General features: G+C 46.2%; 1 protein-coding gene across 1 annotated transcript in view; it reads right to left on the bottom strand.

Moving 5' to 3' along the window:
- Positions 1-21,113, bottom strand: part of CBP20 (CAP-binding protein 20) — a 115,189-nt gene that overhangs the window by 38,231 nt on the left and 55,845 nt on the right. The window contains exons 3-5 of the mRNA XM_086518332.1: positions 17,624-17,762; positions 17,482-17,515; positions 17,294-17,389 (exon numbers count right to left, since the gene is read on the bottom strand). Of these exons, the coding sequence (XP_086374458.1) occupies positions 17,294-17,389; positions 17,482-17,515; positions 17,624-17,762 (269 nt within the window). The remainder of the gene's footprint in view (positions 1-17,293; positions 17,390-17,481; positions 17,516-17,623; positions 17,763-21,113) is intronic.

Genomic DNA, 21,113 nt, shown 5'->3' with positions numbered 1-21,113 from the left:
GTCAGCAGTTTGTGACAGGCGCCATTTGAGATTATTGAAGGTGCTGCGAAGGTTCCACCCTTCCTAAGCACGAAAGATAAGATTTTTGAAGCTGATGAGTACACGCGCGACTTGCACACGACTTTTGCCAAGGTCCACGAGGCTTTGCAAAAATCTCAAGAAAGACAGAAAAAAGGCAGCAAATCGCCATCGTCGCGATTTGAAATTGGAGGATGATTGGGTGCTCTTACGTTTTGAGAAGGCCCGCCTGAGAAAGAAAAAGGGAAAGGAGAGGCTTTTTCCAAAGCTTAGTATGCGATACTACGGACCTTTCCAGATCTCCGAAAAGATCAATGATGTCTCCTTCCGACTGAAGCTGCCTGACACTTGGAGGATTCACAGTGCATTTCATGTGAGTCTCTTGAAACCTTTTTAAAGGTGAGGTGGCCGAAGATGGAGAGCTTGATGAGCAACCCGAAGTGGAAGAAAACGAGGAGATCCTTGTTCCTAAACAGATATTGGCACATAAGGACAGAAAGAGAATAAGGGTAAAGTGAGAAGGCAGTTCTTGGTTAAATTCAAGTACTATCCTGCATTGGATGCGAAGTGGATGGAGAAGGAGGACCTAGCAAATACTCCTCAGATTGTGAAACTTTACCTTGAAGCTTTTGGTTTAGCATAGTTTACTCCAAATGAAACCCCGAATTCAGCTTGGCCGGAGACCTGGTGCAGTGGGTTTGCACAAGAGGGGAGTTACTCTACTCCTTTGCCAACAGATGCCTCGATTTTTGAATACTAGAGTCACTAATGTCTCTTTGAGCTTCAAAGATACTGAGAGCTGACAGTATTCTGTTGTATGACTTTATGAAATGGAATTCTGGAAAATATGAAACTAATTTGTTCTTGACTTGTTTAAGTGCAGGAACTGATAGACGAAATGATTGCAGCATTTTGGTCTGAATGATATCGATAGACATGGTTGCAATAGGGATTAGTCAATCGAGCATGTATAAGACCTGAGTGGATCTAGATGCGATTGCTAATTGCATTGCCGATAAATCATGACCTGAGATCCGAATGAATGTTGAATGTGATTTGTCATGTGATGTCCTGTGATGTCTTGTGATGTCAAGTGATGTCCTGTGATGTCGTGTGATGTGACTGTCGATTCGAACATGTACTAGATGTGAGTTCCTAGTGCGTCGGTACTAACAGTCAGTGTCTGCTAAGATAGTTTATGGCTTCTGTTTGTTTTGCAAGCGTAATCTAGGGCGATTACAATGCTTTCAAGAGGGGTGTATGTCGCAAACTGGTGACGTGGCTTCCCAGTACACTTCCCCTTGGCAATGGACCCCCGGGAAAGTCTGGTAAATGCTGGCGTAGCTGGCTGCCAGTATTTGCGGCGCGTTTCACGGGCTGGCTGACATGTGGCAGGCTGTATGGACGTCCGTGTTTTGCGGTAGCAGGAAAAGCAGGCGGCAGTTCTTGCTTTGCTTCTGCTTTATTTACTAAAGAGAGAGCTTGTGAGAGAAAATATTGAGCAAGCTTTATTTTTACAGCTTTTGATTTTGAAGCTTTTGGGCTCTGCTTTTAGTATCCCTCGTAAACTCTTTAAATTGGTAGTTTGGGCTCTCACTTCTCAAAGATTAATACAAAAAGAAATACCGAAAGGGGCGGCAGTCTTTGGGGCCAATATCTCTAGGCACGAAACTCCGTCGGGCCAATGTCGAATCAATTGTGAATTGTGAACTGTTTTGAAGTGATTATTTGTGGTGTCGCGATAGATTCTCGACTTGGAGTATACAAGTCTGTTACAGATGGATGGAGAGGGATGGAGAAGCCTTTGGTATCTATGATTTTCCGGATAATTAGAGCCTAGGCTTCAGTACCTCATGAGATTATTAGAGCAGAGCTAGTTGCCGCTTCGGTGGTGATTGAGGCACATGATAGATCGGTCTCTTTCATACATAGCTTGTGGCCCTGTGGGACCTTCCCAGAAATAGATACGCCCAGCTTGCTCTTGAGTCTTCCCGGAAGTTGGCCTTACAGGAAGACACGGCTTGTTGATATGGACAAGTGCCTTCTTGGTTCCAGATGCATGGTTTTAGCATGGACAGATTGCCTCCCTTCCAGTACTCGTTGGAGGCTCCCTCTCTCGTTGTGACACGAACAGAGATTACTAGACTCATCTGTCAGGACTTGATTCAGCTGGACACCAGAAGGACTTGGATAGAGCCTACTCAGGAGTTGGGCACGAAGATGGCTTTTTACAGAGAACATCTTCTCCAACTCATGGCAGATGGCTTTGTAGTCAGGCCTAGTTATATGGATACACATTTATCGTATGGGGTGCGGTGTGCTATTGGCCGGCCGCCAAATACGTACGTATCAGCTTGAGATTGAGACTGACAGATATAGAGGGGTTTTAGTTCCAGTTGAGGCCAGGATATGTTGCGTATGCTATAGGCAGCCACTGTCAGCAGCTGCAGCGGAACTGTTTAAGAATTTAGCTCAGATCTAGTACTTCGCACAAACACAAGGTTACTTTACTTCACTTGAAAAGAGAAACTGAACTGAAGACAATGAGGGGGGGGGGGGGGACGACGTGGCATATCGGGTCCCAACCACCCTCAAGGGCCCCTCGCTCTGTTGCCAGAGCAAGTACTTGCTTTATTTACTCTCACAATGCTCATACAATGGTCCTAAATGTTGAGATGTTGATGGGTACTTGTTAGAGATGCTTGGTAATGCGAGGCTAAGACGGGAGAACTGAAAAACGCTAGAGGTTCTAAGGCTGGACTCTGCAAGTTGCTTGGCAATGAAGAGTGAAATCTTCAAGGCTGAATATGTTGATCTGCTGGCCGATTTCCTGATGCTTCATGCTGAAAAACACTGGCTGAATTTACTGATGTGTCACGTGACACATCCAACCCTGTGTGTCCGTGGACAAGCTACAGCATGAGCAAGGTTCAATTCAGTCAAGTCAGTCTAGAATAGGAAGTGATCTGGCGTTCGCAGACCGTGCATGTCCAGACACTTAGTATAGATGAATATCCTCTGGTTGCACACAGCATGATCATTAGCATTCCCATCAGAATCCTTCAGGGGAATTTTCCAGTGCATTTAGCCTATTTTTCCTATTTTTAAAATTTTTCACTTCTTATTTTTAAGTGACTTTTGTTGGAAAGTAGGTAGGGCAAATTCAATAAGTTTGTATACAAGCAAACCTAGACTAGCACTAATTGGCAGAAGAGGCAGCAAGAGCACTCGCTCAACAGGCAACTTCTCAGCAGAACCCAAGAGGCCTAACGTTTTCTGCATCAGTAGGACAACCCTAGCGTTTTTCATCTACAAGACCAGCCTTGGCGATTTGTGCACAGCAGATCAGCCCGGCGTCAACACGACACAGCAAACCAGCCTAGCGTTTTGCATTTGCAGGACATCCGACGACAGCAGAACAGTTTTCAGCCCTAGCGTTTTTGGTTTGCAGATCAGCCCCCGCGTTTTGCAGATTCACCGCGACGGAACACCAAGAAGCATCAGAGTTTTCAGTTTCAGCCTTTCGACATCGCAGAAGAAGTCCCGAACCTCGCAGATCTCACCTTCCCGCAGCAGTTCCTTGCCGCACAGTCAATTTCCGCAAGGTTTACAATTTCAGCCCGGAAAACGCAGATTTCAGCATCTGCGTTTTCAGCGCGTCGTCGTCGCATCGTCGCCATCGACATCGTCATTGACATAGAGTCAGAATTCAGCAGATAAAGATTTGCAGATTTCAGCCCTTAGAGTTTTCAGATTTCAGCCCATCTCGTCTTCGTCCGCATCGTCGTCGACATCGTCGGCAAGTCCAAGCATTGTAGAGATTTGTGCAATCATAAGTAGACCACTCTCGCCATAGAGAGTGGGGCCTTTGGAGGAGGGTTTTACAACGTCTCTGGTGTCGTATTCTCTTCTCTATCTCTCAGTCTCATACACTTTCACACACAGTGTCCATTCTCTTTGTTTGTGTTCATTGCACTCTCATTAAGAACGGAAGATTCTCCCTTCCATAAGAACAAAAGGAACCTTGAGCACAGTTCGGAGCACTCATCTTGAGCAAAGTTCAACATTCATTCCGCTGCACCTTACATGATGCTTCATGCTGAAAAATGCTGGTCTGAATTTACTGCTGCTTTATGTTGAAAACGCTGGTCTGAATTTACTGATGCTTCATACTGAAAAACGCTGGTCAGAATTTACTGATGCTTCATGCTGAAAAACACTAGTTTGAAGAGGCTATAAAACGCCAAGGTGCTGAGGGTACTTGTGCTGCGGGTATTGAGGGGTCCTTGCCTACTTGAGAAATGAACCCCCATGTCTCTTATATAGCCAAGTAAAGCTAGGTCAAGCAGCATTGTTTCTGAGCCCCTACGACTTTTACAACATATGCTTTAAAATGTCACTTATTATTAAGTGCCTTAAGGGACTGTTCACATGCCTACATGCCTATATGCTGAACTGACTGTACTGTGCAAGAGAGGGTATGCAACTACGACCTGCCTGAACATGCACGTCTTGCTAGAGGCTCACAAAGTGGCACGCTAGATCCTAAGCTATGCTAAGGCTGACGCTAGATTGTAGCAGAAGCTTGTCCACGTGGCTCAAGTGCAATGCACACGTGACAGCCAAAGATAAGAGTTGCATTACATATGTCATTGCTCCGCATACTATGAAATACGAGGGCGATTGTAAGGTGCAGCGGAAGTGAATGTTGAACTTTGCTCAAGATGAGTGCTCCGAACTGTGCTCAAGGGTTCCTTTTACGTACGGAAGGGAGAGCCTTCCGTTTTTTAGTGAGAGAGTGCTGCGATCACAAACAAAGTGGATAAACACTGTGAATGAAGGTGCTAAGACTGAGAGATAGAGAGAGAAGAATACGACACCACAAAAGCTGTCAAACCCTCCTCCAAAGGCCCCACTCTCTATGGCGAATGATTGCACAGATCTCTACAATGCTTGGACTTGCCGAAGATGTCGACGACAATGAGGACGACGACGAGACAGGCTGAAATCTGAAAATGCTAAGGGCTGACATCTGCAAATTTTTATCTACTAAATTCTGACTCTATGTCGGTGATGATGTCAACGACGACGATGCGACAGCGATGCGCTGAAAACGCAGATGCTAAAATCTGCGTTTTCCGGGCTGAAACTGCAAACTTCGATGGATTTGATCGTGCCGCGAGGATCTGCTGCGGGAAGGTGAGATCTGCGAGGTTCGGGACTTGTTCTGCGGAGTCTATGTGCTGAAAACTGAAAACGCTGATCCTAGGGCTGAATCTCTCGCGATGGAATTGCAAAACGTTGAGGATGATCTGCAAACCAAAAACGCTAGGCTGAGTTCTCATTCCTGCAGTGGAAATCGGCTAGCACTGGGAATTTGCTGTCTTCTGGGGAATCTGCTAACGCTAGGGCTGATCTGTTGTCTACCTTCCCCGGGAATATGCAAGTGAAAAACGCTGGCTGATCTGATGCAAAAACGCTAGGCCTTGTGGTGAGTGAAACGCTAGTGTTGTCACGGGGGGGAGTCTTGAAGTTGCCTGATGAACACCGGGTTCCTGCTGCCTCTTCTGCCAAAAAGTGCTAGCGCTAGGTTTCTTATATACAAACTTATGAAATTTGCCCTACCCAGTTCCCAACAAAAGTCACTTAAAAATAATACGTGAAAATTGTCAAAAATAGGGAAAATAGGTCTATGCACTGTAAATATGCTCTTGATGGGAATCTGATGATCATGTTGTGTGCAACCAAAGGATATGCATCTAAGCTAAGTATCTGGACATGCACGGTCTGCGAACAGACTCACAAAAGTGCCATATCACTTCCTATTCTAGACTGACTTGACTGAACTAAACCCTAGTCCTTCTGTAGCTTGCCACGGACACATAGGGTTGGATGTGTCACATGATAGCGATTCCATTGCTTATTCAAAGAGGGTTTTGGTCCTTGGACCACTTTCCAAAGTTATGGGATACCAGGATCACAAATGCTTGGGTTTGTTCTTGCTTGAGCTGAGGAGACATAGAGATTGCTTGTTGAGGCGATCGAAGAGACAGACTCAACGGCAAGTTACAGACTATTTTAGGACTAGACAACTAGACAGACAAGTACTGCAGCAAATTTTTGATCCTACCTCCACTAGAGGCACACTGATTGACCGTGCGATGGACCTAGGGAGATACAGGCGTCCATGATTATAGAGGAGGGCATCTCAGCATAGATGGAGGCTACATAGGAGGATTCGGATTATTTTGGCACGCCAAGCGCGATATCCAATCAAGGTCTTGACCATGGAGGACATCGAGGAGATCCGACACCGATCAATGCTAGATTTACTCTGAGCAAGAGGACTATCCCTTCTTAGTATCTAATGTCATTGTATCCCTCATTATTTTTTATTTCATGAAATTGTATCCCCTCATTGTATCTTCCAAGTTATCAACCCTCATTCTGTATCATTGTATTAGCTAGAGAGTCTCTAGTCCATCTCACTTTCACTACAACACTTAATTTAGTTTTTTCGTCTTTCTTTAAGCGCACACACATTGTATCAGATTCACCACTTTGTAACTTGTTGGTCTCATAGGTCATTTTGGCCTTTTGTAGACGCTAATATATCATTTTCTCATTTCATTTCTCTCTCTCTCTCTCTCTCTCTCTCTCTCTCTCTCTCTCTCTCTCTCTCTCTCTCTCTCTCTCTCTCTCTCTCTTTCTTTTTGGAAAGATCAGGGCTGTATATTACTGAGTACAAGATAATCCCCAGCGGATGCCAAAATAGCCTATCACGTGGGGTGTACAAGCTGAATGTAAGGTTGAGAACCACTATAGTGACAACTCGACTAGAATAATCTCATGGTGGTCTGTACGATGAGTGGAGGAGGAACCACTTAGGAGGCGCATAATGCCATGTAATCTGTCCACCTGTAAGTGTGAAGAAGAGTGGAGATCTTGCCCAACACCGAAGGAAATCAAATCGACGAGGCTCGGCTGCTCTATATGTACCTGAGGAAGAATCCCACTGCCAAATGAGGGTGTGAATGATGTCCAGCCAAATGGCATTGAGGATATCCGGAAGGAGCTGAGGTGCCGCACTGAGAATATGAAGACAACGAGCTCTCCAAACTTTCGAGAGTGCAATGCTAGTGATGATTGAGAAGATTTCATCACGTGTCTGAGGATCCCCCTGCCAAGCAATCTGTGGTAACATAGCCAAAGTCCCTCGTCGATAACCAGTCGTGGTAAGCATAAGAGCTGGATCTGTGTCTGAGCCCTCGTAGAAAAGATGCGGTCCGGGCATCGGCATCAACCAGGAAACAGATCCCCAAGTGAGAAATCCATGCTGAACACCAGCTCTGCTAAGTAAAAAGCAAACTGCTAGCCAAACTGCATGAGAAGACGAGCATGACCAAAGGCAGTGCGCAGGTGACTCAAGTAGACGCAAAGAACAGCGAGTACATAACGGATCGTGACCCATAGAAGCTAACCAAGTCCCAACTGGAAGTCCTGCATGTGCAGTCATCCAGAGCAAAAAGGAAATACGACGAGCCACATGTAAATCCCAGATGGCTGACCAAAATTGCCGTAGATAGACATGTGAGAGACCTGAATGTAACCAGAAACGCATACGAGTGGGCTACTCTGGGTGTTGTCTCATCAATGCGAATCTTCCAATTCTGACGCTAATATATCATTTTCTCATTTCATTTCTCTCTCTCTCTCTCTCTCTCTCTCTCTCTCTCTCTCTCTCTCTCTCTCTCTCTCTCTCTCTCTCTCTCTCTCTCTCTCTCTCTCTCTCTCTCTCTCTCTCTCTCTCTCTCTCTCTCTCTCTCTCTCTCTCTTTTTGCGTTCTAAAAGGCAGGTGAAGGTCATCGTCATCTTGTGGTAGTAGCGTTTGTGGGGCTCTGTCTTGAGGTGGCGTTAACTGCTAGCGTTTTAAAATGCTAGCCGTGGAAACCCCTCACCAGGCAACGACTGCAACAGTTAGGCGACCCTCAACCTCGCGTTTTGACACTCTATTCCCCAGCACCTCTTGACGATAGCAACGACGATTCTCTCCTCCCCCTTGGTAGCGATGGCAACGGTCACCCCCAATTGGTGACCCAACGTTTTAAACGTTGCTCTTCCCCCTCATTGCCGACAACCCTCCTACTCTCTCTCTTCTTGATCCGACCCACAAGCTCCCTGCCAACGTTTTAAAACGCTGCAAGTGGACTTGCATGTGAAGTTGGAGCTTCGAGAGGGGAATCTTAGGGCCTGCTTGATCCGCTTTGAAAGGAATGAAAACGGGTCGCAAGGGGCAATAAAGAAGTGAAAAAAACAACCATCTTGCTAACGAGGAAGCAAAGTTTTTTGGAGCCCTTTTAGCGGAAGTTTTGAAAGTTTTTGGTGGATAGCTTGGACTTTGCGGCCACCCCTTGGAGTGCTAGAAGGAACCCCTTTTTTCCAGATCTTGTAACTTCAGTATGGCCCCCCCCTTGCTTGAGTGCCAACGACAAATTGAACGGCGATAACTACGCCCATTGGAACTTGATTATGCGACTCTGCTTCACACAGAAAGGCTTATGGGACATAGTCGACGGCTCGGAGCCCCGACCTACGAGGGATCCCAACAACAGGTACACCCGCCTTCAAGATGACGAGTATCAAAAATGGTGTGTCGATTGGGATGCAAGTAATGTGAAGGCAATGTCGACCATTGTGGAATCTCTTACAAAGGAGATTTATCTAGCCATTCAGATTTTGAAGACTGCCAACGATATGTGGTTCAAGCTCGTTGGAATGCTTGATAGGGATTCTACGATGCAAGTAGTCACCCTTCTTGGACAGTTATTTGCCATCAAGTTTCCACCCGAAAGTTCCATGCAATCATTTCTTATGAAGACTAAAGTTATTCATGATTAACCATCGGCGATGAAAAGTGCACTGACCAGATCTCAATTAGCTGCTTGGTACTCACACAAATCACGAAGGAAAAGCTAGAATTTGATGATCTCAGTTCTTTTCTCATTGAGCAAGAAGTTCTATTAATAACTCTTGGAGTATTTTGGACGTGATGTGTTCATAGTTCACGAATGGGGATTCTTGGACGTAGTGTGGTCTACAATTCAATTTTCTTAAAAGCAGTCGATGCTCAAGATGGCATTCTTCTAAGGTGTATCCAACAAGCAGTTGTTGCTGGGGTGTCCATGGTAGCTTCTTCATCAACTTGGTCTCACCATTTTATGTCCACCATAGTTTTTCCATACCTCAACCACACGTCAGACGCACACGGGTACAAAAGAACGGAATAAGTACGGATCAAACTACCCAAAATTCCACACGTCAAATAGCCTACTACATAGGATGCTTAAAAGCCTACATACTACACCACCAGTTTAAAACTTTATACACAAACACAAAACCGTAGAAACTTTATAAATTAGAATTTAGAGACTAGCTTGTTGCTCAATCTGCACACGGTACACCAATCAGTCAATGACCATCAGTCAATCAGGCATGTAGACAAAGAACAAAAAGTGGAGACATGGAGCCTCAAAGTAATAAAGTAACCTCCAAACAAAAAGGAGTCAGAACTGGAGAAGCAAGCCAAAAATCATTCAGGAGTCACGAGTGTAGTCTCCTAAATCCAAAACATAAGTAGAGACTAGAGGCTAGAATCTAAACTGTAAAGTCAACACCATAAGTACAGGTCCAACACCATAAGCAGGCGGCCAAGCGCAGTGAGCTCTAACTCTCACCATAGCTCAAATCCTCATCGTCATAAGCGGCCCGTCATCACCGCCATCATCATAACCATCACCATTATTCTCGTCCTCATCCTCGTCCTCATCACCACCAATTGAGGATGATGTCCCAATATGACTGGCACCAACAATGGAAATAGGCTCTATCGCATCTGTAGTACTCTCTACAATGGCCTCTTGAATCTCTTGCAAGGAAAGCAAGCGGTCCTCATCTTGTTCCTTCTTGAGCATTTCCAATATGACCTCCATTCTCTCATAGCCGCTCTCTTTGATTTTGGATATGAGCCCCAAGTTCATGTGTATGTACACAAGCTTCTCTGTATGAGATGAGAGTAGCCTATTTCTCCTCTTGGTATGAACGAGGGAGAAGGTGCTCCAATTTCTCTCACATGGAGAGGCACATAAGTACCCTTAGAGCAAGAGCTTGCAAAGCAGGTGTGCAAGCCCCAAAAAGTTTCCACCATTTCATTCCCTCTTGCATCATGTTTTGGTCTTTTGCAATTGAATGAGCAAATGACTTGCTTTTAGCTTTATAAATGTCAAACTAATTAAGGTGCCTTGCAAGGTCAAATCACCCTCGGTGTACGTCTCCAAGAATGTCATCAATCCTTCATGCACATCGCCATCACTTTCTTGCCGTCTTCCTCGCCATATAGGATGCAAGATGTATCCAACATGTAACGGTGTGTGCATCATATTCCATCTTTCAATGCATAGATCCTTAATCTCTCTCATCTTTGCAGCATCAATGCCTTGCATGTTTTCAATTTGCTCTACCATGTGATCCGTAAGCTCGTACAAAATCCCCATGGTGGCTCCTTCCCTATCAGCCAAACAGAGAATTTTCAAAATGGGAGCACAAATTTTCAAAATCAACCTGGCCTCTTGCCAAAAGGATGCATTAAACACAATGTTCGAGACCTCGATAGCCTTTTCAGTCTTGGATCTCTTCATCTTCACAAATTTGTCATCAATCATAAGCTTGCGCATACCTTGCATGCATCTCTCATCCACAAGATTGGCCAACATAATAAAGTAGTACGCAAAAGTTGCCGAAACTATGCCAACACAGTAGACTTTCTTGTCACAAATGTGACAATCGTTGTTGCATCCTCAAGCACTTTTGCAACCCAAGAAATCTTGCCAATGTCCTCGAACAAAAGGTCCAAGCAATGGCAAGCACATCAGGTAAAAAGAATGTGTTTCCACTCCCTTTCAATCATCTCCCCAGTACCAACACAAATGGTTGCATTGTACAAGCATACATGTACAACATTTGCTGGGCCATGCAAGAAAGTTAATGATTGGCCTGCGACTAGTATCAAACCATCCATCACACACAATAGAGCATCCATGTCTTTTCCATTTCTTGCGCACACGCATGATCTCAGTCTCAGTCTTTACGCATTTGAACTCCTCATTCAATTCTGTGGTGCGCAAAGCATGGTAAGAGGGGGGAACATACGAAAGACCTGCTTGTCCAAGCGCTTTCACAATATGCAAAAAGTAAGGGCTCCTTACTTTCCATGTAGGAACATCCTCAACATGAAAAAACCTGCGCAAGGCTTGATCTGCTTGCTCCGTGGTTGCAAGTCAAATGCACTTGCCGAACCCCCTTGTACAACCTTCCTCTTCTTGCTTAAGAACCCCACATTGGACTTATAAGAGCCACTTACATTAGTCCTTCCCTTAGCATGCTTACTCATTGAAGCATCTCCTTGAGCTTGAGAGGCATCTCCTTCCAAATCATTGACCAATGCATCTACAAAAGCACCATGCAATCTTCTGACAATCTCTACAACATCGGTTGGGGCCTCATCACATGGGCCTTTCACACCATGGCCAACAATGCCCAGTATATGTGCACGGATACGCAAAGGACCACCGTCCCATGAACACCCACAAAAAATACATTTGCAAGTCCAGTTTCCTTTTAGGAGGCCCTTCACTTGCTGCACATATTGCCACTCTGGACGCTTGGTTAGGTCCATCTACAAACTTGCAAAGAATGCGGCCTGGAAGATGAAGCTTGAGCCTTGGAGTGCTCAGTGTCTTGACTCTCGACCTCTCGCAAGAAAGAGTCACGCCGCGTGACGATTTAAGCTTCGTGGGCTTTGTGGGCGCGAGAGGATGGCCGAAATTCAAATCGCATGCTCCTTGAGTCCGTGCAATGCCTGCATAGCGTATACAGAGACTTGCACCCAAACTCTCTACGCTCGCGCCGCCAAAATATTGCAGTTGAAAGCATTTTGACCCAAATTCCCCCAATTTTTTTGGCACGCTGGCTGCCTATACAGATTCCTTTTCCGTACGCCTTCTGTACTCGAACCCGTATGGACGTACGGCAGGCCAACCGAACGCGTATGAAAAAAAACTATGATGTCCACGATGAGTTGCAGAGAGGGTGTTAAAGTTATGGCATCTCCCGTGAACTGCCCAATGTGATCCCATCATTTATTTTGGCTTTTAGGTATTTATTTCACTTATTTGTCAAAGTCTGGGTAGGGCAATTTACTTAGGTGGGTATATATGCAACCCATTGCCCCCATTGTATATGCATCAGTTATTCATTGCCAAGGTTGGTTGGTTCAGGAGACTCTCTCTCTCTCTCTCTCTCTCTCTCTCTCTCTCTCTCTCTCTCTCTCTCTCTCTCTCTCTCTCTCTCTCTCTCTGTGTGTGTGTGTGTGTTCTGCATGCTACTCTTCGAGGATGGATTAATTCTGTTTGGGGTGGAGATCCAGATGGAGTCTGGACCATGTTCGATACAGGTTACACCTTTTTATTTGGTACAGGAGAGATTTCAGGGAGCAGCACGAAGCAAACTACAGATACCTTATCATCCACAGAGGCCGAGTATCGAACTGGTTGCAATGTTATGTTGTTACACAGGTTGCTTTTGGAGATTGGTTTTCCATAGCAAATGACCACAGATTACTCTGACAATCAGAGTAGAATAACCATTGTGAGGTTTCATGGTCGAACCAAGTATATAGAGATACAGTATCATTTTCTTCATGAGAAGCTCCTAACGTATGCATTGTATGTATGCATGCATGCTTGCATGTCAGCATGGATGTCTGTTTACACCATAGTTACATGGGACGGCGGGTCGGGGTCGGGAACGGGGTCGGGACGGCAAAAGTCAGGAAACGGGGACGGGGGTCGGAACGGCAAAAAAAAAAAAGAGAGTTTTTTTGGCATTTTTTGCATAGTTACCGGGGAACGCCCCCTAGCCCCCGTTCCGGCGTTCCGGGGGGCAGTTCCCTTCCCGAACGTTCCGGAACGTCCCGGAATGTCTGACGTTCCGGGTGGCCAATGCAAACCGGAACGGCCGTTCCGGAACGTTCCGAAACGCCCTCGGACCGTTCCGGAATGCCCCTGGAACGGCCAACGGCTACAAACAAATTTGGCAAAATTTGAAAAAATTGAAGTAAATGTTTGGGCTTCTTTTGAAAGTGTGCAAGGCCTCAAGGACTCATAAAATGCACCCCCCTCCCCCTTTCTCTTCACAAGCTAATCCTCAAGGCTCAAGCTCTCTCCCTCTCACTCTCAAGATCTCTCCCTCTCAAGACTCACTCTCTCAAGGCTCAAGGCTTCAAGCCTTCAAGCTCTCTTCCTCTCCCTCCGACTCTCTCAAATCTCTCCCACTCCATCTCACTCTCTCTCTCTCTCTCTCTCTCTCACATCATCTAGTCATAGCAAGGTTGAATGGTCTTCAAAACGAGTTTTTTGTGAGTATTAGAGTCAAAGCACTCTAATACTCCTTGTATTTAAACACAAGGAGCTAAAAATTGTACTATTTGGGTGTTTTTTATACCTCCCATTCCGCGACGTTCCCGTTCCGGACCCCTAGCCGTTCCCCCGTTCCGCGGGGATCTCGTTGCCGTTCCCGTTCCCGTTCCGCGTTCCGGGTAACTATGATTTTTTGACCTACACACATGCCACACACATAGAGCATCACTATGACCATAAATTTACACTAAATAGACCAAAGAACACGAGTCATATAGGCTGAAATGTGCTAATAAAACATCGATGATCGATGGATACAAAATGAGAAGTGCATGCCACAAGGGCTCAAGAGTCAAAAAGCCTAAAAGGACTTAGGACAAGCCTGAGGCCTCAAGGATAACAAAAAGTACAAAGGGCTATGTAGTAGGTAGAGTCGTAGACTCAAGAGTCTAGACTCGAGAGTCGAGTGATCAATGATCATCAAACTCAAGAAGTGCTCGCCTGCTGAATCTCCACATCGTCGTCGTAGTCGAGGTCGTCAGCAACGTATGAGGGCTCCGGCTCGGGAGGCTCGCATTGAGGCTCGAAATCCTCCTCTAGCTCCTCCAAAAGAGTATCGGCCATAGATGGATTCTCTTGTGCCATCTCCCACTCAGTGAAAGGATTTGCCTTGTGTGTGATGCTCTTGGCAAGCATGCGCAAGTTAGCGCTCACAAACACCAAATCATTGGCCCTCTGAACGCCAAGGCGATTCCTCTTCTTAGAGGCAATGTGGCTGTACACACTCCATAGTTGCTCCAAGCAACTAGTGGTACATGCTTGGCTAAGGACACGAACAGCCAAGCGCTGCAAATGTGGGCCATCTCCTCCATAGTCCTCCCACCACAAAACCGAGCCAATCTTGTTGCGATCAAGCTGTGCATCTACACATCCATAGGAGCCCTTCTTTTGCCTGTAGTTGAGTAGCTCGTCTCTAATCTTGCGCCTAATGTCACTGCTAGGCTCAAGGCGCTCCAATGCAAGCCGCCATCCTTTGCTCACCTCCTTGTCGGTCTCTTGACGCCTTCCTTGAAACTCAGGGTCAAGCACATAAGCTGCCGCATGAAGTGGAGAGTAGTATCCATTTGACCTCGACTCACACAAGCCATGAATCTTTGCATACTGAACAGAGTCAGGCACAAGCTTCTCAAGTGCCTCTATCATCCGATCCATGGCTTCGTAGACTTTGCCAATGCATGGCTGCAAGCCATCCACCACTCGAAGTAGGTGTAGAATAGGCTTGACCATGGCGTCAAGAGTCTTCACCTCCTCCCACCAAGCGGCGTCGTCGGCCCATTCTCGGCATTTCAATCCTACTGCTGATGTAGACTCCGGCATGGCCTGGAACTCATCACTGAGAAAGAGGCCCCTTAAGGCTCCGCCACATGTAGACAAGCGGCCTAGCATAAGCCAATTGAATGCAAATCTTGTCTCTGAATATTTGAGCAAAGACAACTGGCTCCTCTTTGAGAATTCATGGCGCACTTTTTGACGGTTGAGCACAAAGGAGACAATTCGAGAGGCGTCACCAATGGTGGGTGAAATCCATGACAAGTTCCCTATGTCCTTGAGGAGGTTATTGAGGCAATGCGCCATGCAAAATGTGACATGGATGCTGGGATACATGCCCTCAATGATAGCTCCGGCTGCCCTATTTGACGCCTCTCCGTCTGCAACCATACAAAGGACATTCTCCGGGCCGGTGATCTCTATGGTGCTTGTCCACTCCGCAGCAAGCATCTCGGCGGCCTTGCCACTATCGGATGCATCATGTGACTCCACAAAGTACATCTCCCCCCGAGAGTAGGCCACCACCCCGTGGATGGACCGCTTGCGGGTGTCGCTCCATCCATCTACAAGAAGAGAGACGCCATTGGTCTCCCACAAATCCTTTGTTGTTTGGGCTGCTTGCTCCACCGCAAGCTTCTCTTTGTCAAGAAGGGTGGTGCGAAGCCTCTCCGATGAAGGTGGCACATAAGAGGAGCCATATTCCCCTATTTTCGTAACCATGGTTCGAAAGTATGGAGACCTATCCACACAAAATAGAGCATGTTGTGTTAGTATGGAGAGTCGAGAAATTATAACCCATTATGAATACAAAATGGAAGATTGCAATGTGCATATGCCAAGGGAAACTCACCGCGAAGCATGGAAGGCAATGTGGTCGTGGAAGAAGAATCGGGCAACCGACCTATCTACCTCTTCCTTCAATTTAGGATTCCAATTTTCGTTGAGAGTGGTTTGGCGATGCGGAAGGGAAGAGGACGGTGTAGATCCATGGCTCTTGAAGGTTCGAGAGATGTCGTCAAGGTTGGCTTCCCTTTGCTCTCGCGGTGTCACCGTGGCGGAGGGATCAACGGCAACAAAACGCCCCCTCTTGGCCGCTTCCGCAACCTCATACACCGTGAGTTTCTCAAGAAGATCCAACCTCTTCTCGGGAGCTACATGAGGGCAAAACTTCACCTCGTGACCGGGTTCATGAAGAAGATGGGCTCGCACTTTGTTTGAACCACCCGATCTCTTGTATGGACATAGCTTGCACGTCCATGGTCTTGCACCGCCACCTTTGCCACGCGAGCTAAAGTCGACTTCATCCCACCACGACCACGTTTGCACGGCGGGCCTCCTTCGAGAAGAAGCGGCTTGAGAAGTGGAGTTGGCTTGAGATGACATGATGGTGGAGAGACTCGAGAGAGTAGAGCTTAGAAGTTAGAAGGGTTAGAGGAGAGCTTGTGTGGAGAGAGAGTAAAGGAGAGCTTCAAAGTGGGTAGAAGAGGGAGAGGAGAGCTTCAAAGTTCAAACTTGAGCCTTGAGCTTCAAAGTTCAAAGTTGAGCCTTGAGCTTGAGGGAAATGGAATGAGCTTGAGCCTTGAGCTTGAGGGAAATGGAATGAGCATTGAGCATTGAGACTATGAGTATTAAGAGGCCCAAGGGAGCCTTTTATAGCCTCCCAAGGGCCAAGGCTTAAAAAATATGGCAGTTGGGGCTGCACAGAGCCGTTGCAAACGGTCAAAAACGGTCACTTTTTTGAATCGGACCCCTGCCGACCCCTGCTGTCCCCGTCCGGTCCGTCGGACCCCGGTCCGGCCCCGGCCGTCCCCGGTCCGTCCCCCTGCGACCCGCCCGTCCGGCCCGTTTTCCGTCCGTCCCTCGGCGTTCCCAGCCGTTCCCGGCCCGGTTATGGCCGTTCCCCGGCCCTAGGGCCCGTCCCCCCCGTCCCCTGTAACTATGGTTTACACACACATTCATAAAAGATGTACATGCACAAGCATCAAATATATCAATAATGCATACACTAACCTCACTGACTACTTAAAAATGCCAAAAAGGTCCGCTGAAAAATAGGGCAATGCACTTCAATTGGAATACCTGCTCTACAAAGATAACTGATTGCTCTTTGCTGACCATATAAGAAGGCTAGCAGGATGCGCATGGCTTATTTTAAAGAGATTACCAGGGTTCAACCACTATCACTTATGAAAAGGCATGTAAGAAAGCAAGACGCACAACCACCATATCAGTATCAAAGTCTGCAGTTGCTTACAAGAATGCAGGGTGCATGCGTTAATTACAAATAATCAGAATGCAGTGACACACAATGCATTCCCACCAATGCAGCTCTCATGTATAACAAAGCAATCTTAAGTAACAGTAAACCAGCTTAAAGCCAATGTCTGATGTCTGATGTATTTGTGCTCAGTTTTCAAACCATAAAGGCATATATTGACCTGCTAAAGAAATATATAGGAGTTAATAGTGCTTACGTGTAGTGTAGTAGGAACCTAGACCTCCAGTATAGTCAACAAGTTGCCTGCGAGATTCTAACTCCCGTTGCACAATCTTTCCATACCCTCCTCTTCGTGAACAGCAGGTCAAGAGAAAACAACTCTAGAAGTTAAAGCAAATAAAGTAGAAAGGTTTAATTTCCAGCATGGTAGCACACAAAGGATATCTGGATCATAATCAGTTCGATATTCATCGCGAACCTGTCATATTGAGAAGATCCACCAAGAACGTTACTCGCAGGCAATCTCTAAGATCTAAAGTCGTAAAGCCATGATTACTGCTAAACAGGGAACAAAATGGACACTTGCCTGCCCACCACTTCTACCACGACCCCATTGGCGACCATCTTGAAATCCCCAATCAAAATCCACTCGAATAGGTCGCTCATCAAGAATAGTTCCACTCACATACTTCACCGCATCTTCTGTATCTTCTCTTGAATAAAATCTGAGGCACATTCAACTAATGAAGCTTAATTCTTTTAAGATTGAAAAGAGGATGGGGGTTTTGGGGATATTTTTTTATTTTCTTTTGAACCGGGGGGGGGGGGGGGGGGGGGGGGGGGGGGGGGGGGGGGGGGGGGGGGGGGGGGGGGGGGGGGGGGGGGGGGGGGGGGGGGGGGGTCGGGGGGGGGGGGAGAGATAGAGAGAGTATAGCATCAGTGCCATCTGGAGGCCAGATTGACCTATGAGACAATCAGCATACAAACATTCAATGTCTTTGTATATCATAAATGAAAAAAAAAATGTACAAAAACGAGATTGAAGCTATGTACAGGAATACTCAACTAGGAAGACAGCCCATCTTACGACCTGGGGATATCATAGGGAGTAATATAAAGTGACCGAAAACGGAACAATGGCCTCCCCGCAAGTGAGAGAAGGAAGCTAGCATCATCCCTCCTCTCTTGGGGTCGAGCTCATCTTGCCAGGCTCAGATTGTGGATGTGGCATGCAGCTTTGAACTACCTCAGCCTCCAAAGTTCTGAGTCAAAGAGGGAATTTTTGTTTCTGATTAGAGGAAAGAGTATTGTGTAACATGAAACGAAAATGGCTGCCTTCAATAGCACAATCACAACCAGAGAGGAAAGTGCAATGTGTGAGGCTTTGCCAATAACCTTGTTAAACTGTATGTGATGGTGATAGATAAGGATGAGTGCTCTGTACGTACATAGGGATCCTTTCAATTAATGAGAGAGATGTGCAATAGACAAAGAGAGAGAGAAGAGAGAATGCTACTGCGAGTGAAGGTTATGTGAGTTGTCACGTGCACATCTAACCCTATGTGCATGTGGACAAGCTAAGTTCTAACTCCTACTTTTAGGGTTTAGGATAGCCTAGGAAGTGTTTTGGCACCCTTGTGAGCCTGTACGTAGGACGTCCATGTCTAGGCACTTTATAGTAGTTGCATACCCTCCGATTGCACATGAGCACAACCAATATCTGCTAAGTGTAGGCACTCAGGAGTGTTCCCATTACAATTATAGTAACAGGCCTAGGTAGTTATCTACATACGAAACACCTACTATCAGTAAGTTATTGAACTTACTAATAAGTGGCATGCAGCATTAATTGACAGAATTCGTGGGTGTCTTCTGGCGTTTTAACTACTCGACCAAGTCTGTCAGGAGCTATAAAGGCAACCCTTGACCTCCAATTGCAGAACACAGAGATCAATATTGGTAGCACCCTACGGGCAGCCCACCAATCAGCATCCCCAATACCCTAGCGTTTTGCCCAACAGTAGTCCACTGTCACAAATGAGAGCGCACACGAATAATCAATAGGCTGAAAGTAAATAAAATATTGATCAAAAGCGAATAGGGAGAAGATAGACACGGTATTGGGGACCAGATGCCCCACCCCCCCCCCCCCCCCCCCCCCCCACCCCCCCCTCCCCCCTCCTAGGAGAATCTTTTTACAAGCACAAGAACCGAAGAGACCTCTCCGTTCTAGATCTTAGACTCGATGGTCATTTCCTTCCCATTAGGGAAATCCAAGAGACGAGCTCTCAATTCCAATTCCTTTCCAGTCTGTGTTCAGAGTGTAAAGCTCCACAAACCGTTCCGGGTTCCGTTTTCGGAATCCCCAAGAATAGGCCGAAGCCTCATTGCTCCTCCTCCGCAATGGAGTACCTACAAAAATCACAAACACAAAAGCAACAATTCGTAGAGCATATTCACAGACTTCACCTGTCGCTCCTAGTACGGAAAAGCGACCTCCGTATTTGGACTTCTCGCGATCACTTGCGGTTCCGTAGCGGCAAAGTCTCCTTGTGGTAGCCCTAGAAAAAACTGGCAGAGAAAGGGCACTAGGGCTGCTTTTATAAACTCTGGAGGGCGGCAGGAATATCCACGGTCATCCCTCTGGCTTCTGAACAGTTGTCCTCAATTGTAGTGCTTGTACATATCCTTCTAGAATCTCGGGATAAGATGCTAATTACTACTTGGTCATCCACTTAACGTCTAAAGTAGAATAGTTCTTGACTTTTACTAAATACTTCCGTGTAATCTTTCTGGATTTTAGTGGCCACTCCTAATAATGAATAATCTGCTCCAGTTGGAGTATTTCTTCTCTTTCCTCAACCTCATGAGGTTCCTCAGCAATAGGCTAACTTGGAGGCAATTCAACATATGGCTAGAGTAAACTAACATAGAAAGCATTATAGATCCTCTAATTAGGTGGTAGCTCTAATCGGAATGTCACATCATCCACTTGGTCAATTATCTTAAATGGTCCATAATAACGATTGAAAAATTTTACAACTTTCCCTTTATGTGTAAGGTGCAGCGGATGTGAATGATGAACTTTGCTCAGAATTAGTGCTCCGAATTGTGCTCAAAGGTTCCTTTTACTTACAGAAGGGAGAGCCTTCCGTTCCTTTAGTGAGAGAGTGCAAATGATCACAAACAAAGTGGATATAACACTGTGAATGAAGGTGTTGAGACTGAGAGATAGAGAGAGAAGAATACGACACCAGAATGTTGTCAAACCCTCCTTCGAAGGCCCCACTCTCTATGGCGAGAGCAGTCTACTATTGATTGCACAAATCTCTACAATGCAATGGACTTGCCGACAATGAGGACGACGACGAGACGGGCTGAAATCTGAAAACGCTAATGGCTAAAATCTGCAAATCTTCTATCTGCTGAATTCTGACTCTATGTCGGTGACGACGATGCGATGACGACACGCTGAAAAGCAATTTCAGAAATCTGCGTTTTCCGGGCTGAATCTGCAAACTTCGGTGGATTTGACCATGCGGCGAGGATCTGCTGCGGGAAGGTGAGATCTGCGAGGTTCGGTGCTTGATCTGCGGTGTCTAGGTGCTGAAAATACAAAACGCTTGTATGCACGTCTTGCGTACAAGCTCACAAGGGTGCCAGAACGCTTCCTACGTTGTCTTAAACCCTAGAAGTAGGAGTTAGCTTGTCCACATGCACATAAGGTTAGATATGCACGTGACATTCTCCCCTTTTCAAGATAAGGTATTGGTACCAAGTTGCATGGAATCGGGATACTAAGGGCACTCCCATGACTTGTATTAGCTGGGCATGTCACTTAATAAGTTAAAAAACAAACTCTTAATAGGAGGTGCTTCGTATGCTATAAGCTACCTAGGCCAAATACTAATGCTAGAGGATGGGAACCAGTGCCTACACCTAGAAGCAGACACTGGTATTGCTCATGTGCAACCAGAGGGTATGCAACTACTCTAAAGTGCATGGACATGCACGTCTTGCGTACAAGCTCACAAGGGTGCCAGAACGCTTCCTACGTTGTCTTAAACCCTAGAAGT

This window comes from Adiantum capillus-veneris, chromosome 1 (assembly GCF_014529385.1).
Source record: "Adiantum capillus-veneris isolate H3 chromosome 1, ASM1452938v2, whole genome shotgun sequence".
In the NCBI taxonomy this organism is placed as follows: Eukaryota; Viridiplantae; Streptophyta; class Polypodiopsida; order Polypodiales; family Pteridaceae; genus Adiantum; species Adiantum capillus-veneris.
This window is presented reverse-complemented; position numbering and strand designations above follow the sequence as displayed.